At 37.3% G+C, this 14523-nt stretch overlaps 1 protein-coding gene across 3 annotated transcripts; it reads right to left on the bottom strand.

Moving 5' to 3' along the window:
• Positions 1–500: 500 nt before the first annotated feature.
• Positions 501–14183, bottom strand: Zfp1 (ZFP1 zinc finger protein). 3 transcript variants are annotated; one of them, XM_019210695.2, is made up of 3 exons: positions 4852–4930; positions 3931–4025; positions 501–2775 (listed from the first exon to the last, which is right to left on the bottom strand). In XM_019210695.2, the coding sequence occupies exons 2-3, from the start codon at positions 4022–4024 to the stop codon at positions 1697–1699; spliced, it is 1173 nt and encodes a 390-aa protein (XP_019066240.1). In that variant the 5' UTR covers position 4025; positions 4852–4930; the 3' UTR covers positions 501–1696. The 3 variants fall into 3 exon arrangements, with proteins under 3 accessions (XP_019066240.1, XP_019066241.1, XP_033613719.1); XM_033757828.1 differs by lacking the exon at positions 3931–4025 and adding an exon at positions 14147–14183 and having other exon boundaries at positions 505–2775; positions 4852–4978; XM_019210696.2 differs by lacking the exon at positions 4852–4930 and having other exon boundaries at positions 502–2775; positions 3875–3952.
• Between the last annotated feature and the right edge of the window lie 340 nt (positions 14184–14523).

The raw sequence follows: 14523 nt of genomic DNA, 5'->3' as shown, positions 1-14523 counted from the left end.
CACACACACACACACACACACACACACACACACACACACACACACACACACACTTTTAACATAAAAAGAAGGAAGCTGTTACAATTTACATTTCCAACAGCAGTGTTAAAAGTAACTCCCCCCACCCCCACTTTCTTGTGTCACTAGTAGGTAAGATCTTAACTTAGAAAGACAAAGATTTACTGTTATGGTAGATTTTTCCAGAAATTCATTCACAATCACATAGAGTCACAGCACATCAGAGATCTTCAAAAGTAATAAAAGCCAGTTTTGCTTTTCATTTATAATTCCACTGCATGATTTGTGTTTAAGAGGGAAAGGATGAACTTGTGAATTAGAAACCAAGCTAAAATGGCACATTTCAGTTATGCAAAAAGATCACTGTAACATTAATTATCAAACAACATATAAAGAAACCACTGAAAAGTCTAACTTATAGAGTGCAAACACTGAAAGAAAAGGTAATTAATTTATACTAATTCAGGTTGCAAAGGGAAAGTTTTAGATTGAGATGAGATTCGAAGAAATGATGCTTCCTTTAAACAGAATATTACAAAAATTCATCTCTAGTTAATTATGCCCATAGACATGTTAAAAAGCAAAACAGATAATTCTTCGTAGTTTTCTTAAAATAAATTATTTTTTCCTCTAAGGTCTCTGAAATGTAACTAGCATTTGTGAGGTACATAAGCATGACTTTTTGTAAGACAATTCATAAAGTATTAAGAGAGCCAGAGAAACACACAAAAATACAGGTGGCTTCTGGGTTATACAATCTTTTGGAAATACACATGCATTGTATGTCAATACCCCCTGGAAAAACAAGAGCATGATGATGAGGATACTCTTTGCACGGCGTTATTTTTATTCTGCAGTACATTCTAAGTAATACAGTCCTATCTGCCTCTTTTCACTGATTTCTTAGTTAGATCTAACACTTGCATATTTATATAAATAATGTTTCTAGAAAATATTCAAACCAAGAATCAGGTTAAGACTCCAACAATATTGTCTTCTCCTTAGCAAAGAGGCTCAGTAACAATGTCACACCAACTTATATATGCCAGCAAGCAGTAGGAGAAAAAAAATTTGCTCCATGCTACTTTGAAATGTTATATAATTCATCTGGAACTCATACTGGGTTGGAAAGGTACTGAAACAAATGTGATGCTTACCACAGTATGGAAAATCTTGTTTGATATATTCTAATGATTACAGAGGACAAGAATTTCATACTCCCAATGACTGTTACATTTATATATGCAGATTTAAAACATAATTTGTGTTTTGTAGCATACTTTCACATATAAGTTCCTAGGGCATCATCTACATATTCTTTTTGCTTCTTCCCAGAATATTCAGTTCATTCAAAATTTTAAAAAGCTCGTTGTGGGCTGGTGATGTAGCTCAGTGTTAGACCATTTGCCCAATACAGGCAAGAGACTGGGTTCAATCCCTAGTGCTGCAAGAACAAAATAAAGCTCAATGTAACATAGTGAGATATGTCTATTTACAATTGGATATATTCTGATGGGTGTCATATCTACCTTCTGGTATAATGTTGCCCTAAGGCAATACTTTTTTTTTAAATACATTTTTTACTTGAGAGATTGTATCCTGGTATGAATTTCAATTTTTGTTTTTTCCTCACTGGGGGGATTTTGAGCGGTTTTCACAGTACCACCTCGTGGTAGTCTCAAGGTCTATCCCCTATGTGAACTCTCTGATGGACACTGAGTCGGGACTTCCTGCTGAAGGCCTTTCCACATTCGGTACACTCATATGGTTTCTCTCCTGTATGGATTCTCAAATGTAATCGAAGAGTTGATCTCTGGCTGAAAGTTTTGCCACATTCAGTACATTCATAGGGTTTCTCTCCTGTATGAGTTCTCATATGTATGATGAGTTGTGAGTTCTGGATAAAAGATTTTCCACATTCACTACACTCATAGCGTTTCTCTCCTGTGTGAATTTTCTGATGTATAATGAGATTTGATTTCTTAAAAAAGGTCTTTGCACATTCATTACACTCATACGGTCGCTCTCCAGTATGAATTCTCTGGTGTGTAGTAAGTTCAAACTTCTGAGCAAATGTCTTTCCACAGTCACTGCACTCATAGGGCTTCTTCTCCATGTGTGCTCTCTGGTGTACAATAAGGTTTGACTGGTGAGTGAAAGCTTTTCCACACTCAGGACATTCAAAGGGTTTCTCCCCAGTGTGAATTCTCTGGTGTTTGATGAGGTTTGCCTTATGGGAGAAGGTTTTCTTACACACACTACACTCATAGGGCTTCTCTCCAGTGTGTATTCTCTTATGACTAATGAGGAGTGACTTAAAGGGGAAGGTCTTGTCACAGTAATTACAAATAAAAGGCTGAATCAAATTTTTAATTTTCTGATGTTTAAAAATGACTTCTTTATGGCCAAGGGCTTTCCCACTTTTATTATATTCAGAGTATTCTGCTCCAGGATGGGTTTTCTCTTGCTTCAGATACAGGAGTGGTTTTCCAAATCCAGGGCACTCATCACCTTTCTTTCTTGCATAGCTATTATTATTAAGTAAGTTTGAATTATATTTCAAAGTTTTTTCATATAAATCATATTTATAGGGCACTTGTCTTAAAGAAACAAATTCTGTGTTCAGATTAAACGTTTTTCCAAAGAGATTACCTCTCTCCTCAAATGAAGTTTGGTTCTTAAGGACCATAAACTGCCTCGCTTGCTCATCTGGATTTCTGTGTTCCCTTTCCATCTGGTCATCAGCCTTCCACACTTCTAGGATAGAGCATAATGAAACGCATGTCGTTAACTCTTTTTCAAGAATGTGACAGAATGGGAAACCTCCACAAACATTCCATACTTGAGCTAACTCTAGTTGGGGAGCAAGTCACCCAGTATTAAAAAAATCCCAGGAGCATACATTTCTAATTTTTTAAACTTTCAATGAAAAAGAAAAAAATACAAGCTTGTAACAAAAAAGTAGAAACTGATACAAACAGCATTGTTAAATAACAAATGACCTTAAAGTAGAGAGAAAAAAGTGAAATAAAAACAAAATCACCAAATAGGGCATGAATGAGATGAGAAGGCTAGCAATTACAAAGGTGAAGGAGATTCACGATGTCTTAAAAGACACCGAGCAGCTACATAGAGAACAAGAAAGCAAGCAGACAAAGTTGGTAAGTGGAAATACCTAGGCCAGGGATGGCAAACCTTTTAGAGCTTTCAATGATAAAAACAGCCCATTGTGGCACATGTGCCATAGGTTCGCCACCACTGACCCAGGTAGATCAGAGGTTAGTAACTGATGCTTTGACTCTATCCTGTGTGATGGACCAGTTTCATCAAAAGCAAAGAAACTTCTTAATCAGCATTTCTCATAAGCTTCAGGGACAATCTAAATTGCCTTTTGTAAATGAACGGCAAGATCCAGAAACTCATATGTTTCTGTTGGAACTGTAAAATAAATCCAAACCTTACAACAGAAGCACTGCACTCACTGCTGCTAGGTTTACTGAATTTTTTTCTATTGCAATTGTTAGTGACTGTTTTTATTTATTTAGATATATGTGTATTCGTATATATGTGTCTGTCTATATATATCTTAAATTATGAATTAAAAATTTTATTGAATAGAGATTGAACCCCAGGTGCACTGAGCTACATCCCCAGCTCTTTTTAAATTTTATTTTGAGAAAGAATCTTGCCAAGTTCTCAAGTTGGCCTCAAACTTGTGATTCTTTTACCCATCCAGAATAGCATTACAAGTGTATACCACTGAACCCAGCTCATCATCACATTCTGTTTTTCTCCTTTTAATATGTCTGTGCCTTTATCTGAAGAGATCTTAAGGATAAAATTACCCAGTTCTTACTTTCATCTTATATATTACTGGTTACTCTAACTCTTGTGATCCTGCTATCATTTCACCTGGGACAATAATTCCACTCTTGTACTGAAATATCTGCATCTTCCTCGAGGTCACTACACCAATTCCTAAAAGCTGTAATACGGAAGTCGGCATTCTAGAAAAAGCAAGAATACCAATTAAAAAGCAACTAATAACAACACCAAGGTTTAAGATATATTAGGTGAGTATCTACAAACAGGGAAAAATTAAGTGGGGAAGAGATGTATATTTTGAGGTGTGACTAAGATCAGAGGCACATGTCATTTGTCCTCAGCCACCTCTAAATGTTTTGGAATTTAAAAAAAAGGTTTCATGAAAAGTATGTCAAATGTACTGATTGTTCAGAATTGCTGGATTGCTTTTACTGGCTTTTATATCATTTTACTTTTAATATCTTCCCCAGGAACTGCTGAATTGACAATTCTAATGGTACCGTCCATGACTCTTTGATAATTCCTAATTGCTTGGACTTTAGGAACCTTGAAAATCAAGCAGGTAGACTGTCAGAGGCTGTACTCAGCTCCAACAAAAGAAATGGAGGTCAATATCATTTAATAATGCAGAAGCTTTAAACTGGGCGTGGTGGAGCACGCCGGTAATCCCAGCACTCAGGAGGCTGAGGCAGGAGGACTGCTGTGAGTTAGAGACCAGCCTGGGCTTCACAGTGAGTTCCAGGTCAGTCTCAACTACATAGTGAGACCCTGTCTCAACACCCCCTCCCACAAAAAGTAATAATAATAATAATAATTTTGCAGAAGCATGGGCTTCACTGAGTTCCAGGTCAGTCTCAACTACATAGTGAGACCCTGTCTCAACACCCCCTCCCACAAAAAGTAATAATAATAATAATAATTTTGCAGAAGCTTATAATTTTTGGTAATCAAGAAAGGATGCAACTGGTACTAGACAAAAAGTGAGGTACACCCAAAAGCTGTTCTTACCCACTGAAAGTAAGTTGCTATAATTCTCCAACATTACATCCATGTATAAAATCCTCTGAGAAGGGTCCAGCTGCTCCCACTCTTCCTGAGTGAAGTCCACAGTCACATCCGTGAATGAAACTGACACCTGAAGTGGTACATGGCTGGTCATTATGACATGAGCTTTTTGTGATGTATAAAGAATATAAAAAGCTTAAATACATTTTGTATATATACTCTAAGTCATTCACCATGAATATTTACATGTAACACTGTTCATCTTGTTTGCTTTGTTTTGGTGTACCTCCAAATATTTTTATAGTTAAAAGACATTCATTCAGATTCCCCTGTCTCTGGCATCTTTTTTTTTTTTTTTGGTACCAGGGATTGAATTCAGGTCCTTGTGCTTGCAAGGCATGCCACCGAACCACTGAGCTAAGTCCCTAGCCCTCTCACATGTTTTTTTGATTGTATCTAAAATTACTAAAAGGGTGGGGATTTAGCTCAGTGGCACCATGCCTGTCTCACAAGTGCAAGGTTCTAAGTTTGATCCTTGGTACCAAATAAATAAAGTAATTAATAAAATTAATAAAACATTGTGCTCTCAAGGCATATACAGGAAGACATGTATATAAACATTCAGCATTTGATGTTATTACTATAGTGTAGTAATGAAGCTCACATAAGTAATTTTTATGATATCAAATGATATTAAAGTTTGGAATATTTCAAGGCAGAAGATGCACTTTTTTTTATAAAACAAATTATAAGACACAAGTGAGGTTCTCCCTAGAGCCCTTCCAAGCCACAGAAATAGTAGAAAAGATGATTGGTGAAATGGAAGACGTGTCAGTTAAAAAAAACAAAATCCAGACAAATACAGTAAGGAACAATTGATGGCAAATACATCAGAGCCTAAAAGACACAGAGAACCAGTCAAAAACCTAATATAGGGAGACAAATGCACAGAAACAATATTTAAAGAGATAATAGCTAGGAATTTTTCAAAAGAGCTCGCATCAGGCCACTGTTTCAATAAACACCCCTTACCCCAAGTAGAATACCCCTACCAAAAAAATCCACATTTAAGTACATCACAATAAAACTGCTAAGATCCCAGAAGCAGAAATATTACCTTCAAAGGAACGATAATAAAAGAGCTCATTAAAAAATATGGAAGACAGAAAATAATGGAGTACCTCTGAAATGCTGAAAATACTTAGAGTTGGTAAACTATCTATAGATTCTAACAGTAAATATATTAAAGTTTGCAGGCTGTATGTAGTCTCTACTGGAACTAATCAACTCTGCTGTCCTACTATAAAAGCAGACACGAACAATATGTAAACAAATGGCACAGGTGCTTGATTTATAGACATTGATATCTGAATTTCATATAATTTTCAAAGCACAAAAAGATTCTTTCATTTTGTTTCTCATTTAAAATTAAAAATCAGTCTTACCTTGTACACTATACAAAAACAAAGCAGCAGGCCATTTGGACAGTGGGCCATAGTCTGACAGCCCCTGATCTAGAATGATGACTATTATGTAATAAATGTCAGGTATATTATTACTACTAATAAAGGCATACTCCAAAAGAAAATTAAACCTAGCAAGGATCATCTGGATACAAAAATAATAAGTAAGTCAGTGAAATATATCACATAATAAGCTATAACTAATATTTGAGTGCCAACAACTTGATAGCAAGGCAGGCAGAAAGTTTATGTTTTGGAGGAAAACAAACCCTGATTAAACTTTGTTTAAAATATACATTTAAATAAGCACTGAAAAAGAATACAATAAATGTTGAAAAGATGAAAATAGTATCTTGACATTCTAGAAGAGAGGGAAAGTAGATCAAGAAAATCAATAGTCACAGCCAAATGTGGTGGCATACACCTGTAATCCCTGCGCTCCAAGAGCTGCAGCAGGACATCCAGTTTGAGCCCAGTTTGCCCAATTTGGCAAGATCCTGTTTTGAAAAAGAAAAAAGGAGGAAGAGGGCAGAGGATGCAGTGAAATGCAAAGGCCCTGGGAATGGACAACGGGATATAAATGTTTAGTAAAAGACTAAGACTAGGGCCGGGGATTTAGCTCAGCAGTTCGGTGGCCTGCCTTGCAAGCGCAAGGATCCAAATTCAATCCCTGGTACCAAAAAAAACAAAAAAAAAAATCAAGACTAAGACTCTCAGAGGTGTTTTTTAATTATTATTTTTGTTTTATTTGGGGTTTTTAGCAGTACCAGGGATCAAACTCAGGACCTTGCTCTTGCAAGGCAGGCACAGTGCCACTGAGCTAAATCCCCAGCCCTCAGAGGTTTTTTAAAAAGCATACATTTACAAGAGTCAAATTTAACATAAAGCCTGAAAATAGAAGTTTAGCAGAATACAAAAAATGTGTTACATGACCTCAAAATTTTTCATAATTCTATTAATGTACACAAAATTATTCTAAAAAAGAGGAATGATGTTATGGTTTATATATAGATGTCTCCCCAAAGCCTCATGTGATCAGAGGTGAGGCTTTTTGAAGGTGAATGAGTTATGGGGCTATGACTGCCTTGACATTAGGAGGCAGGGTCTGGTCAGAAGAGATGGGTCCTGGGTCACAGCCCTGAAAGGGTTTATCCTGGACCCTGTGATTCTCTCTGTTGCCTAGGTGACAGGCCATAAGCAGCTTTCCTTCTGCTATGCCTTACTGCAATGCAACCCCACCATGCAGTCAACTCACTATGAGCTGAAACCTCTACAAACTGAAAATCAAAATAAACCTTTCTTCCTTTCCTTTGTTGTTGTTGGATATTATGTCCTAGCAACAAGGAAAGTAACACACAAAACTTATATTGGCACCTCTCAGGCAAAGAGTGTTTAATAAGGTAAAATCAAATAAGAAAAGGCATGAAAGGGAGAGCAAATTCATGATGTAGTGAGAAAGAAACTGAGTTCGTAGACGAGTTGTGTAATATTAAGGAAATTAAATACACAAAATACGTCGGGTGATAGGCCTGTGGTGGCACACATCTATGGTCCCAGCACTCTGAGTGGCTGAGGCAGGAGGATTCCAAGTTTGAGCCCAGACTCAGCAACTTAGAAAAATCCTATCTCAAAACATAAAGGGACTGAGGATATAGCTCAGTGTGAAGGTCCTTGATTCAATCCCCAATACTGCAACAAAGAAGTGTGGAAGCAAATATGCCAAAATGTTAGACACTGACCATTAAATGGTATAACAGGTAGAACCAGTTTGAAACTGTTGACATTCAACTGTTGTGATATACAAAAATGGTAATGGTCATTTCACATAGTACAACCTCTATGCTTTTATTTGCATTTCTGTGCATTTTTTACATATCACAAATGAAACCAAAAAACCTTATTATCTACCAGGCAAAATGGAAAAAAAAAATTGCCAGTAAATCTCAGAATACTGGGAACAAAAAGAAATACATGAGTTTCAAGAAAGAATGAAGTCCCATTCTGATAAGTAGACAGAACTTTGGATTCTTGACTACAACACTAGAAAGAAATGACTTCATAATGAGAGAGGCAGTCAGCAATAAAACTTGACAAAATATATCAAACCACCACATGTAGACACTGGACAGCAACCACTGCAGGGCTGCAGTCATTGAAAAGGGCATATACGAAGCCAGGCGTGGTGGTGCACACCTGTAATCCCAGCACTCGGGAGGCTGAGGTAGAACTTTAAGTGCAAGGCCAGCCTGGAGTACATGGCAAGACACTCTCTTCTCTCTGTCTCTGTCTCTGTCTCTCTCATCCTCTTTTCCTCTCCCTCTCCTCTCTCTCTCTCTCTCTCTCTCTCTCTCTCACACACACACACACACACACACACACACACACAAATTCATCTTGAGTGCTAAGGATGTAGCTCAGTGGTAGAGTGCTTGCCTAGCACACACAAGAGCTTGGGAGGTTCAATCCCCAGCACGGCAAGAAAAAAATAATTCATGTTGAAACTTAATCACCAATGTACCAGAAATGGGATGTATAGACTGACAGGCAATAGGGTCATGAAGAATCCTCCCCTCAAAAAACAGGATTAGATACTCTTTTTTTTTTCCCTTTTTAAAGACATGGTCTTGCTATGTGATCCAGGCTACCTTGAGCTTACTATGTAATCCAGATGGACTCAAACTCATGATCCTCCTGCCTCAGCCTCCTGAGTGCTAGTATTACAGGCGTGCTCCATAATGCCTCACAGGATTACATACTCTTATGAAAGGGCTTGACAGAGTGAGTTCATCCCCTTCTTTGCTCTTTCCCACTCTGCCACAAAAGTGCACAGTATTTAAATCACAATACACGTACATATATAGGTAATGAGGACTGAACCCAGGCCCTTCACTGAGCTACATCCCCAAACCTCTAAAAAGTTTTTTGAGGCAAATCTCCCTAAATTGCTAGGTTGCCAAGAATGAGATAGAATGTGTGGTTTCCTGCCTCAGCCTCCTGAAGTACACCACCACATCCAGCTTTAAGTCAGCGTTTTAGAGCTTTATTTGTGTGAGACAAGGAGTATGCCCAGAGACAGAGACATTATAAAATGACAAAAGGATAAATCAGTTGAAATATCTAGATCATAAATATGTATGCAACCAATAAGCATGATATGATAGAAATACACAGTGAATATTTAATTTTTTTAAAAAAACTTACTACAGTAAAAGATACATTGCCATTAATTCCCTTCAGAATACGCCCCTTCACTTCAAACACACTGACTGCATCACTCTTGCCACTTTCTGAAGCAGCTCTGGAAGTCTTCTTTTATATCTTTACAAGGTGTGATTTAAAAAAAACATGGTAAATGCTGATACTGAGTGTCATCCAATGGAAAGGCAGGCTTGGAAAAACGTAACAGTGTGTCCCCATCCAATTTATTCATTAGATCCTGTCATTGGAAGACTTCTGACTTCCTCAAAGTCAAAATGACCATAAACGGTAAAAATTGTTTCAATCAATTCAGAACAACAAAGCAATCATAACAATGCAACTGAAGAGGTCTTTCAGAACTGCCTCATAAAGAGGATGGGATAAGTACATTCAAAGCAAGCGGGAGTATTTTGAGGGAGATTAATGGCAATATATCTTTTGATGCAATAAATTTAAAGACAACTTCAGCTTGCACCATATTTTTTAATTACACCTCATATATGGAATGAATAACACAGCTTCAAGTTGCATTACGCCCAAACTGACAGCACTAAAGCAAGGAAGGGGTAAACCTTTCACAAGAATCTTTCAATCAAGTATCAGAAAAGAATGAGACCATTTTCAGAAATGCAAAGTGTAAAAAAAAGGTATCTGTCACAAACTCTTTTTCTCAAGGATATACTGTAGAATGCACTCAAATAAAACAATAATAATCCAAAAATGATAAGGCACAGGAAAGGACAATACAAGACAGCTTAAGGAAATCCCCAGGAAGAGTGAAATGACATAGAATGGCAGTGATTCTCTAATGACACCAAACTATCTGGTATAAACTAAAACAGAGTAATTCAAAAGCATGCATTTGGAGGGCTGTCATTAACAAGATACCTTTTGCCTCTGTGCCACCTACTTATTAACCTGAGGGCCGATAGCTTTAATGAGCTGTACTTGGTTTGGTCGGTCTCGTGCACGTGCTGATGACATTGATTTGTTTCTGTCCTCCATGCAGGCTCGCTCAGATCAGAAGAGGACATTCCTTTCATCTCACACAAGGGTTGTGCTTTAATCTACTCTTCAGAGTTGGCAACTGAGCAGTGAGCCAAGAAGCAGAAAAAACACAGCATCCCACTCCTTCTAATGATATTGCTATCAGACATTCTATTCTTGATACTTCTCATACTTTGACCCTGCCAGAGGGACCACCTGTGTTGAGCCCTATTTCCTTATGTTTCTCATGACCTTGCCAATGACTTCCCCAAATAAGACTTCTGGAAACTCTCAGGAGAGCTGAAGCTAGACAATGACTTTTTTTTTTCCATTGAGTTTATTGGTACTTTTTAAGTATACAGTATAGTTACATTCATCATTGGGATCTTCTACCTTTACATCATGTATCTTGGTTCTCATTTTTTCTCCATACCCCTGCCCTCCCTTCTCCCCTCCCACCTCACCTATTTACAAAGACTTTGTTTCTATTTTTTCCTTTTCTCATATTTTTTCTTTTCCCTTATTAGCTCTCCCCTACCCTTCCCACTTCCCCTACACATTTAGCCCTTTTCTTCCTATTTCACATTGTCAGTTTAGACAATGATTTCTTACTTGGCTCATCTTTTCCTGTGAGATTTTGTCCAGTAGTATAGTGGCAAAATTCCTAAAACAACTAGACTTGTATTGCTATGTTTGCTTGGGAAGTGTTACTCCCAGTAAGGCTCTATCATTTTATACTACCACTAGAAATGCACACTCTCTCCCCTTAAGTTAACAAACTTTTTTTTTTTTTGGTACTGGGGATCGAACTCGGGTCCTTGTGCTTGCAAAGCAGGCAGAGGAACCACTGAGCTAAACCCCCAGCCCCTTCTCCCCTTGTTAATAGCTAATATAATTTGAAAAAAAAAAGAATGATTTAAAAATCTCTAAGTCTTAATAAAGAGCATATGGGTGCTTAGTTATTTTTTTTGTCACTATGACACAACCTAATACAACTTAAAAGGAGGAAAGGTTAGGGCCAGGGATGTAGCTCAGTGGCACCACACCTGCCTGGCAAGCACAAGGTCCTGAGTTTGATCCCTGGTACTGGAAAAAAAAAAGGAGTAAAGTTTGTTTTGGCTCACTTTGCAGAGGTTTCACCCCATAGTCAGCTGGCTCCAAGCTAGCACTTCATCAAAGAAGATAAACAGATGGCAAATAAATATATGAAAACATGCTCAACACTGTATTTCATTATGGAATTGCAAAGTAAAACAAGATACAGCACACCTGTTACAATGGCTAAATCCAGAACAATGACAACTCCAAAAACTGGTGAAAATATAGACAACGGGAAAGTTTATTCATTACTAGTTAAAATGCAAAATGGTATATAACCACTTGGAAGATACTTCAGCAGTTTCCTACAAATGTAGTCATATTCTTACCATATGGTTGAGCAATCATGGTCCCTTGTATTTGCCCAAAAGAAATGAAAACTTATGTTCACTCAAAAGTCTGCACATAATTTGTAAGCAACAATGATATCTTTCAATAGGTGAAAGAACACATAAACTGTGTTTTATCTACACAACAGAATTATTATTCATTGCTAAAAAGAAATATACTATCAAGCCAGGAAGACATGAGGGAACTTTAAATGTGTATTTTTAAGTAGAGGAAACCAATCTGAAAAGCCTATTTACTGTAATTAATCCAATTATTTTGATATTCTTGAAAAGGCTAAACTAAGGAGCTAATACAGTGACTTAGGAAAAAGAATGGAGGGATGAATAGGTGCATCATGGGGGAATTTGGAGGCCCTGAAGCTCTTCTATCTGATACTCTAATGGTGGACACATTATACATTCACTAAAATCCACAGGATGTACAACAACTTTAATGTAAACTATGGTCCATTTATTTACTAAAGTATTGAGGATTAAAGGCAGGGCCTTCACTGATCTACATACTCAGCCCATTTTTTTTTTTTTTTGAAGAGACAGAGACTCCCTAAACTGCCAGGCTGGATTAAATTTGCAATCCACTTGACTCAGCCCCACAGAGTCCTGGGATTATAAACATTTGCAACTCTGCAAGGCTTAAATTATGAATTTGAACTAAAGTATAAACACAGGTTTATCAATTATAACAGGTGTACCACATTAATGCAAGATGTTAATAATAAGAGAAACAGAAAGGATGGGGGGGAATTGTGAGGGGGAATATGGGAACTCTCAGCATTTTTCACTCAACTTTCCTGTAAACCCAAAACTGCTCTAGAAAGTGAAGAATATCAATTATAAATAAATAAACAGGGCTGGGGATTTAGCTCAGTGGTTGGCCACCTGTCTCACAAGTGCAAGGTCCCAAGTTTGAGCCCCAGTACCAACAACAAAAAAACAGAAACAAACAAAAATAAAATGAAATAAATAAACAGAACAGCTTGATTCACATGCTATCTTCTCTTTATACTTGGATAAATATGTATAAATAAATTCTGTTCTATTCAGAAAAAGTAATGACAATGGTACCTGTGGAAAATGGGGAAATTTAAATATTAATTTAATATTTAATATTTATTTAAATAAATAAGGAGTTCTCTGGCACCACGCTAAGCTGACTGAAAAGGCCAAATACAGCATCTTGCACTTATGTTAAAGAATGAAATACGAAACAACCTTAGACAAACTGATAATCTGTTTAATTTTTATTACTCCTGGAGATGCGATCCAAAAACAACACCTACATGAAAGTGTACACAAATGATTCAAACCTAATGTAGAGACCTAAGGAATTAACATTCAAGATCAACATAAGACATTAGTTAGTGTTATAGCTTGTATCTAGATGTCCCCCTAAAGCCTTATGTACTCATAGATGGGGCTTTTGGAGCTTGCTGTATTTAGGGCATGTGATATTAGCATTAAAGGTATGTGATAAATTGGACCACTGATTAAAATTAGCATAGTTCTGGCCGGGGATTTAGCTCAGTGGTTCTTTCACCTGCCTCGCAAGCACAAGGACCCTAGTTCAATCCCCAGTACCAAAAAAAAAAAAAGAGTGGGAAATTGAAGTCACCCATTAGCCGGGCATGGTGGCGTGGTGGCGCATGCCTATAATCCCACCACTTGGGAGGCTGAGGCAGTAGGATCACTGTGAGTTTGAGACCACCCTGGGCTACATAGTAGTGAGTTCCAGGTCAGTCTTGACTACATAGTAAGACCCTGTCTCAAAAAAATAAAAAATAAAAATAAAATTAGCATAGTTCTGAGTGAAACCACCCAAAAAACTGGTAGCCTGGATGGGCTAAAAGGGAAAGACAGGCTGGCTGTTTGCTGCTTTGCTGCCTCCTGCCTGCTCTGCCATGGACTGTTTCTCTTTTGCCATGCCACCCCACCTGGGAGCCAGCCAACAATAGACCAAAACCTCTATAAACTTTGAGTTAAAATAAACCTTTCCTCCTTAACTTTTGGTATTGGGTATTTCCTCTCAGCAACAACAACAAAAAAGTAACTAAATTTTCTTTTTGGCTGCTGACATTGATCATCTATTCTTACTATGTCGCTCTTGAATTTAACTTATTTATATTTTTTTGTTTCATTTTCCAGATCCACTTAAACTTTCACAAATATACTAAAAACAAAGTGGGGAATAAACAGACAACTTACCTGGGATTTGTTCATTTTTTGCAGTTTTGGGGAAGAGGCAGAAAACTATGAAGGCAGAACTGGAATAGAGGTGGAAAAAAAAAGCCATTGTTATTAAAGATCTGACCTGCCCCCCAACCCCAGAGTAACTTGTTTAAAAATCCCTACATTCCATGTATCCAATTCCTGAAGAGTTCTTTTAAAAGAACAAAAAGGACTACAACTGGCAATATGTACTTTCAATAAAACATCATGAGACACCCAAAGAGGCAAAACTACGTGTCATTAAGAGGCAAGCAAGAGAACACTTCTAAAATTATCACACAAGGAAATTTAAAACAACTGATTCATGTACTTTGCAAAGGTAGACAACATGAATGAACAAACAGGGCATTATA

Source organism: Fukomys damarensis, unplaced genomic scaffold, assembly GCF_012274545.1.
Source record: "Fukomys damarensis isolate Sample0158 unplaced genomic scaffold, DMR_v1.0_HiC HiC_scaffold_32, whole genome shotgun sequence".
Taxonomy (NCBI): domain Eukaryota; kingdom Metazoa; phylum Chordata; class Mammalia; order Rodentia; family Bathyergidae; genus Fukomys; species Fukomys damarensis.
Note: the sequence above shows the minus strand (reverse complement) of the source record. Positions and strands in the feature narration are given on the sequence as shown.

Bases quoted from the DNA above. Each gene is read 5' to 3' on its own strand.
- Zfp1 (XM_033757828.1), bottom strand. The intron at 2,776-4,851 runs GTAAGAACAGCT...GCTCTATCCTAG, and splicing joins TAGCAACTTACTTTCAGTGG to AAGTGTGGAAGGCTGATGAC.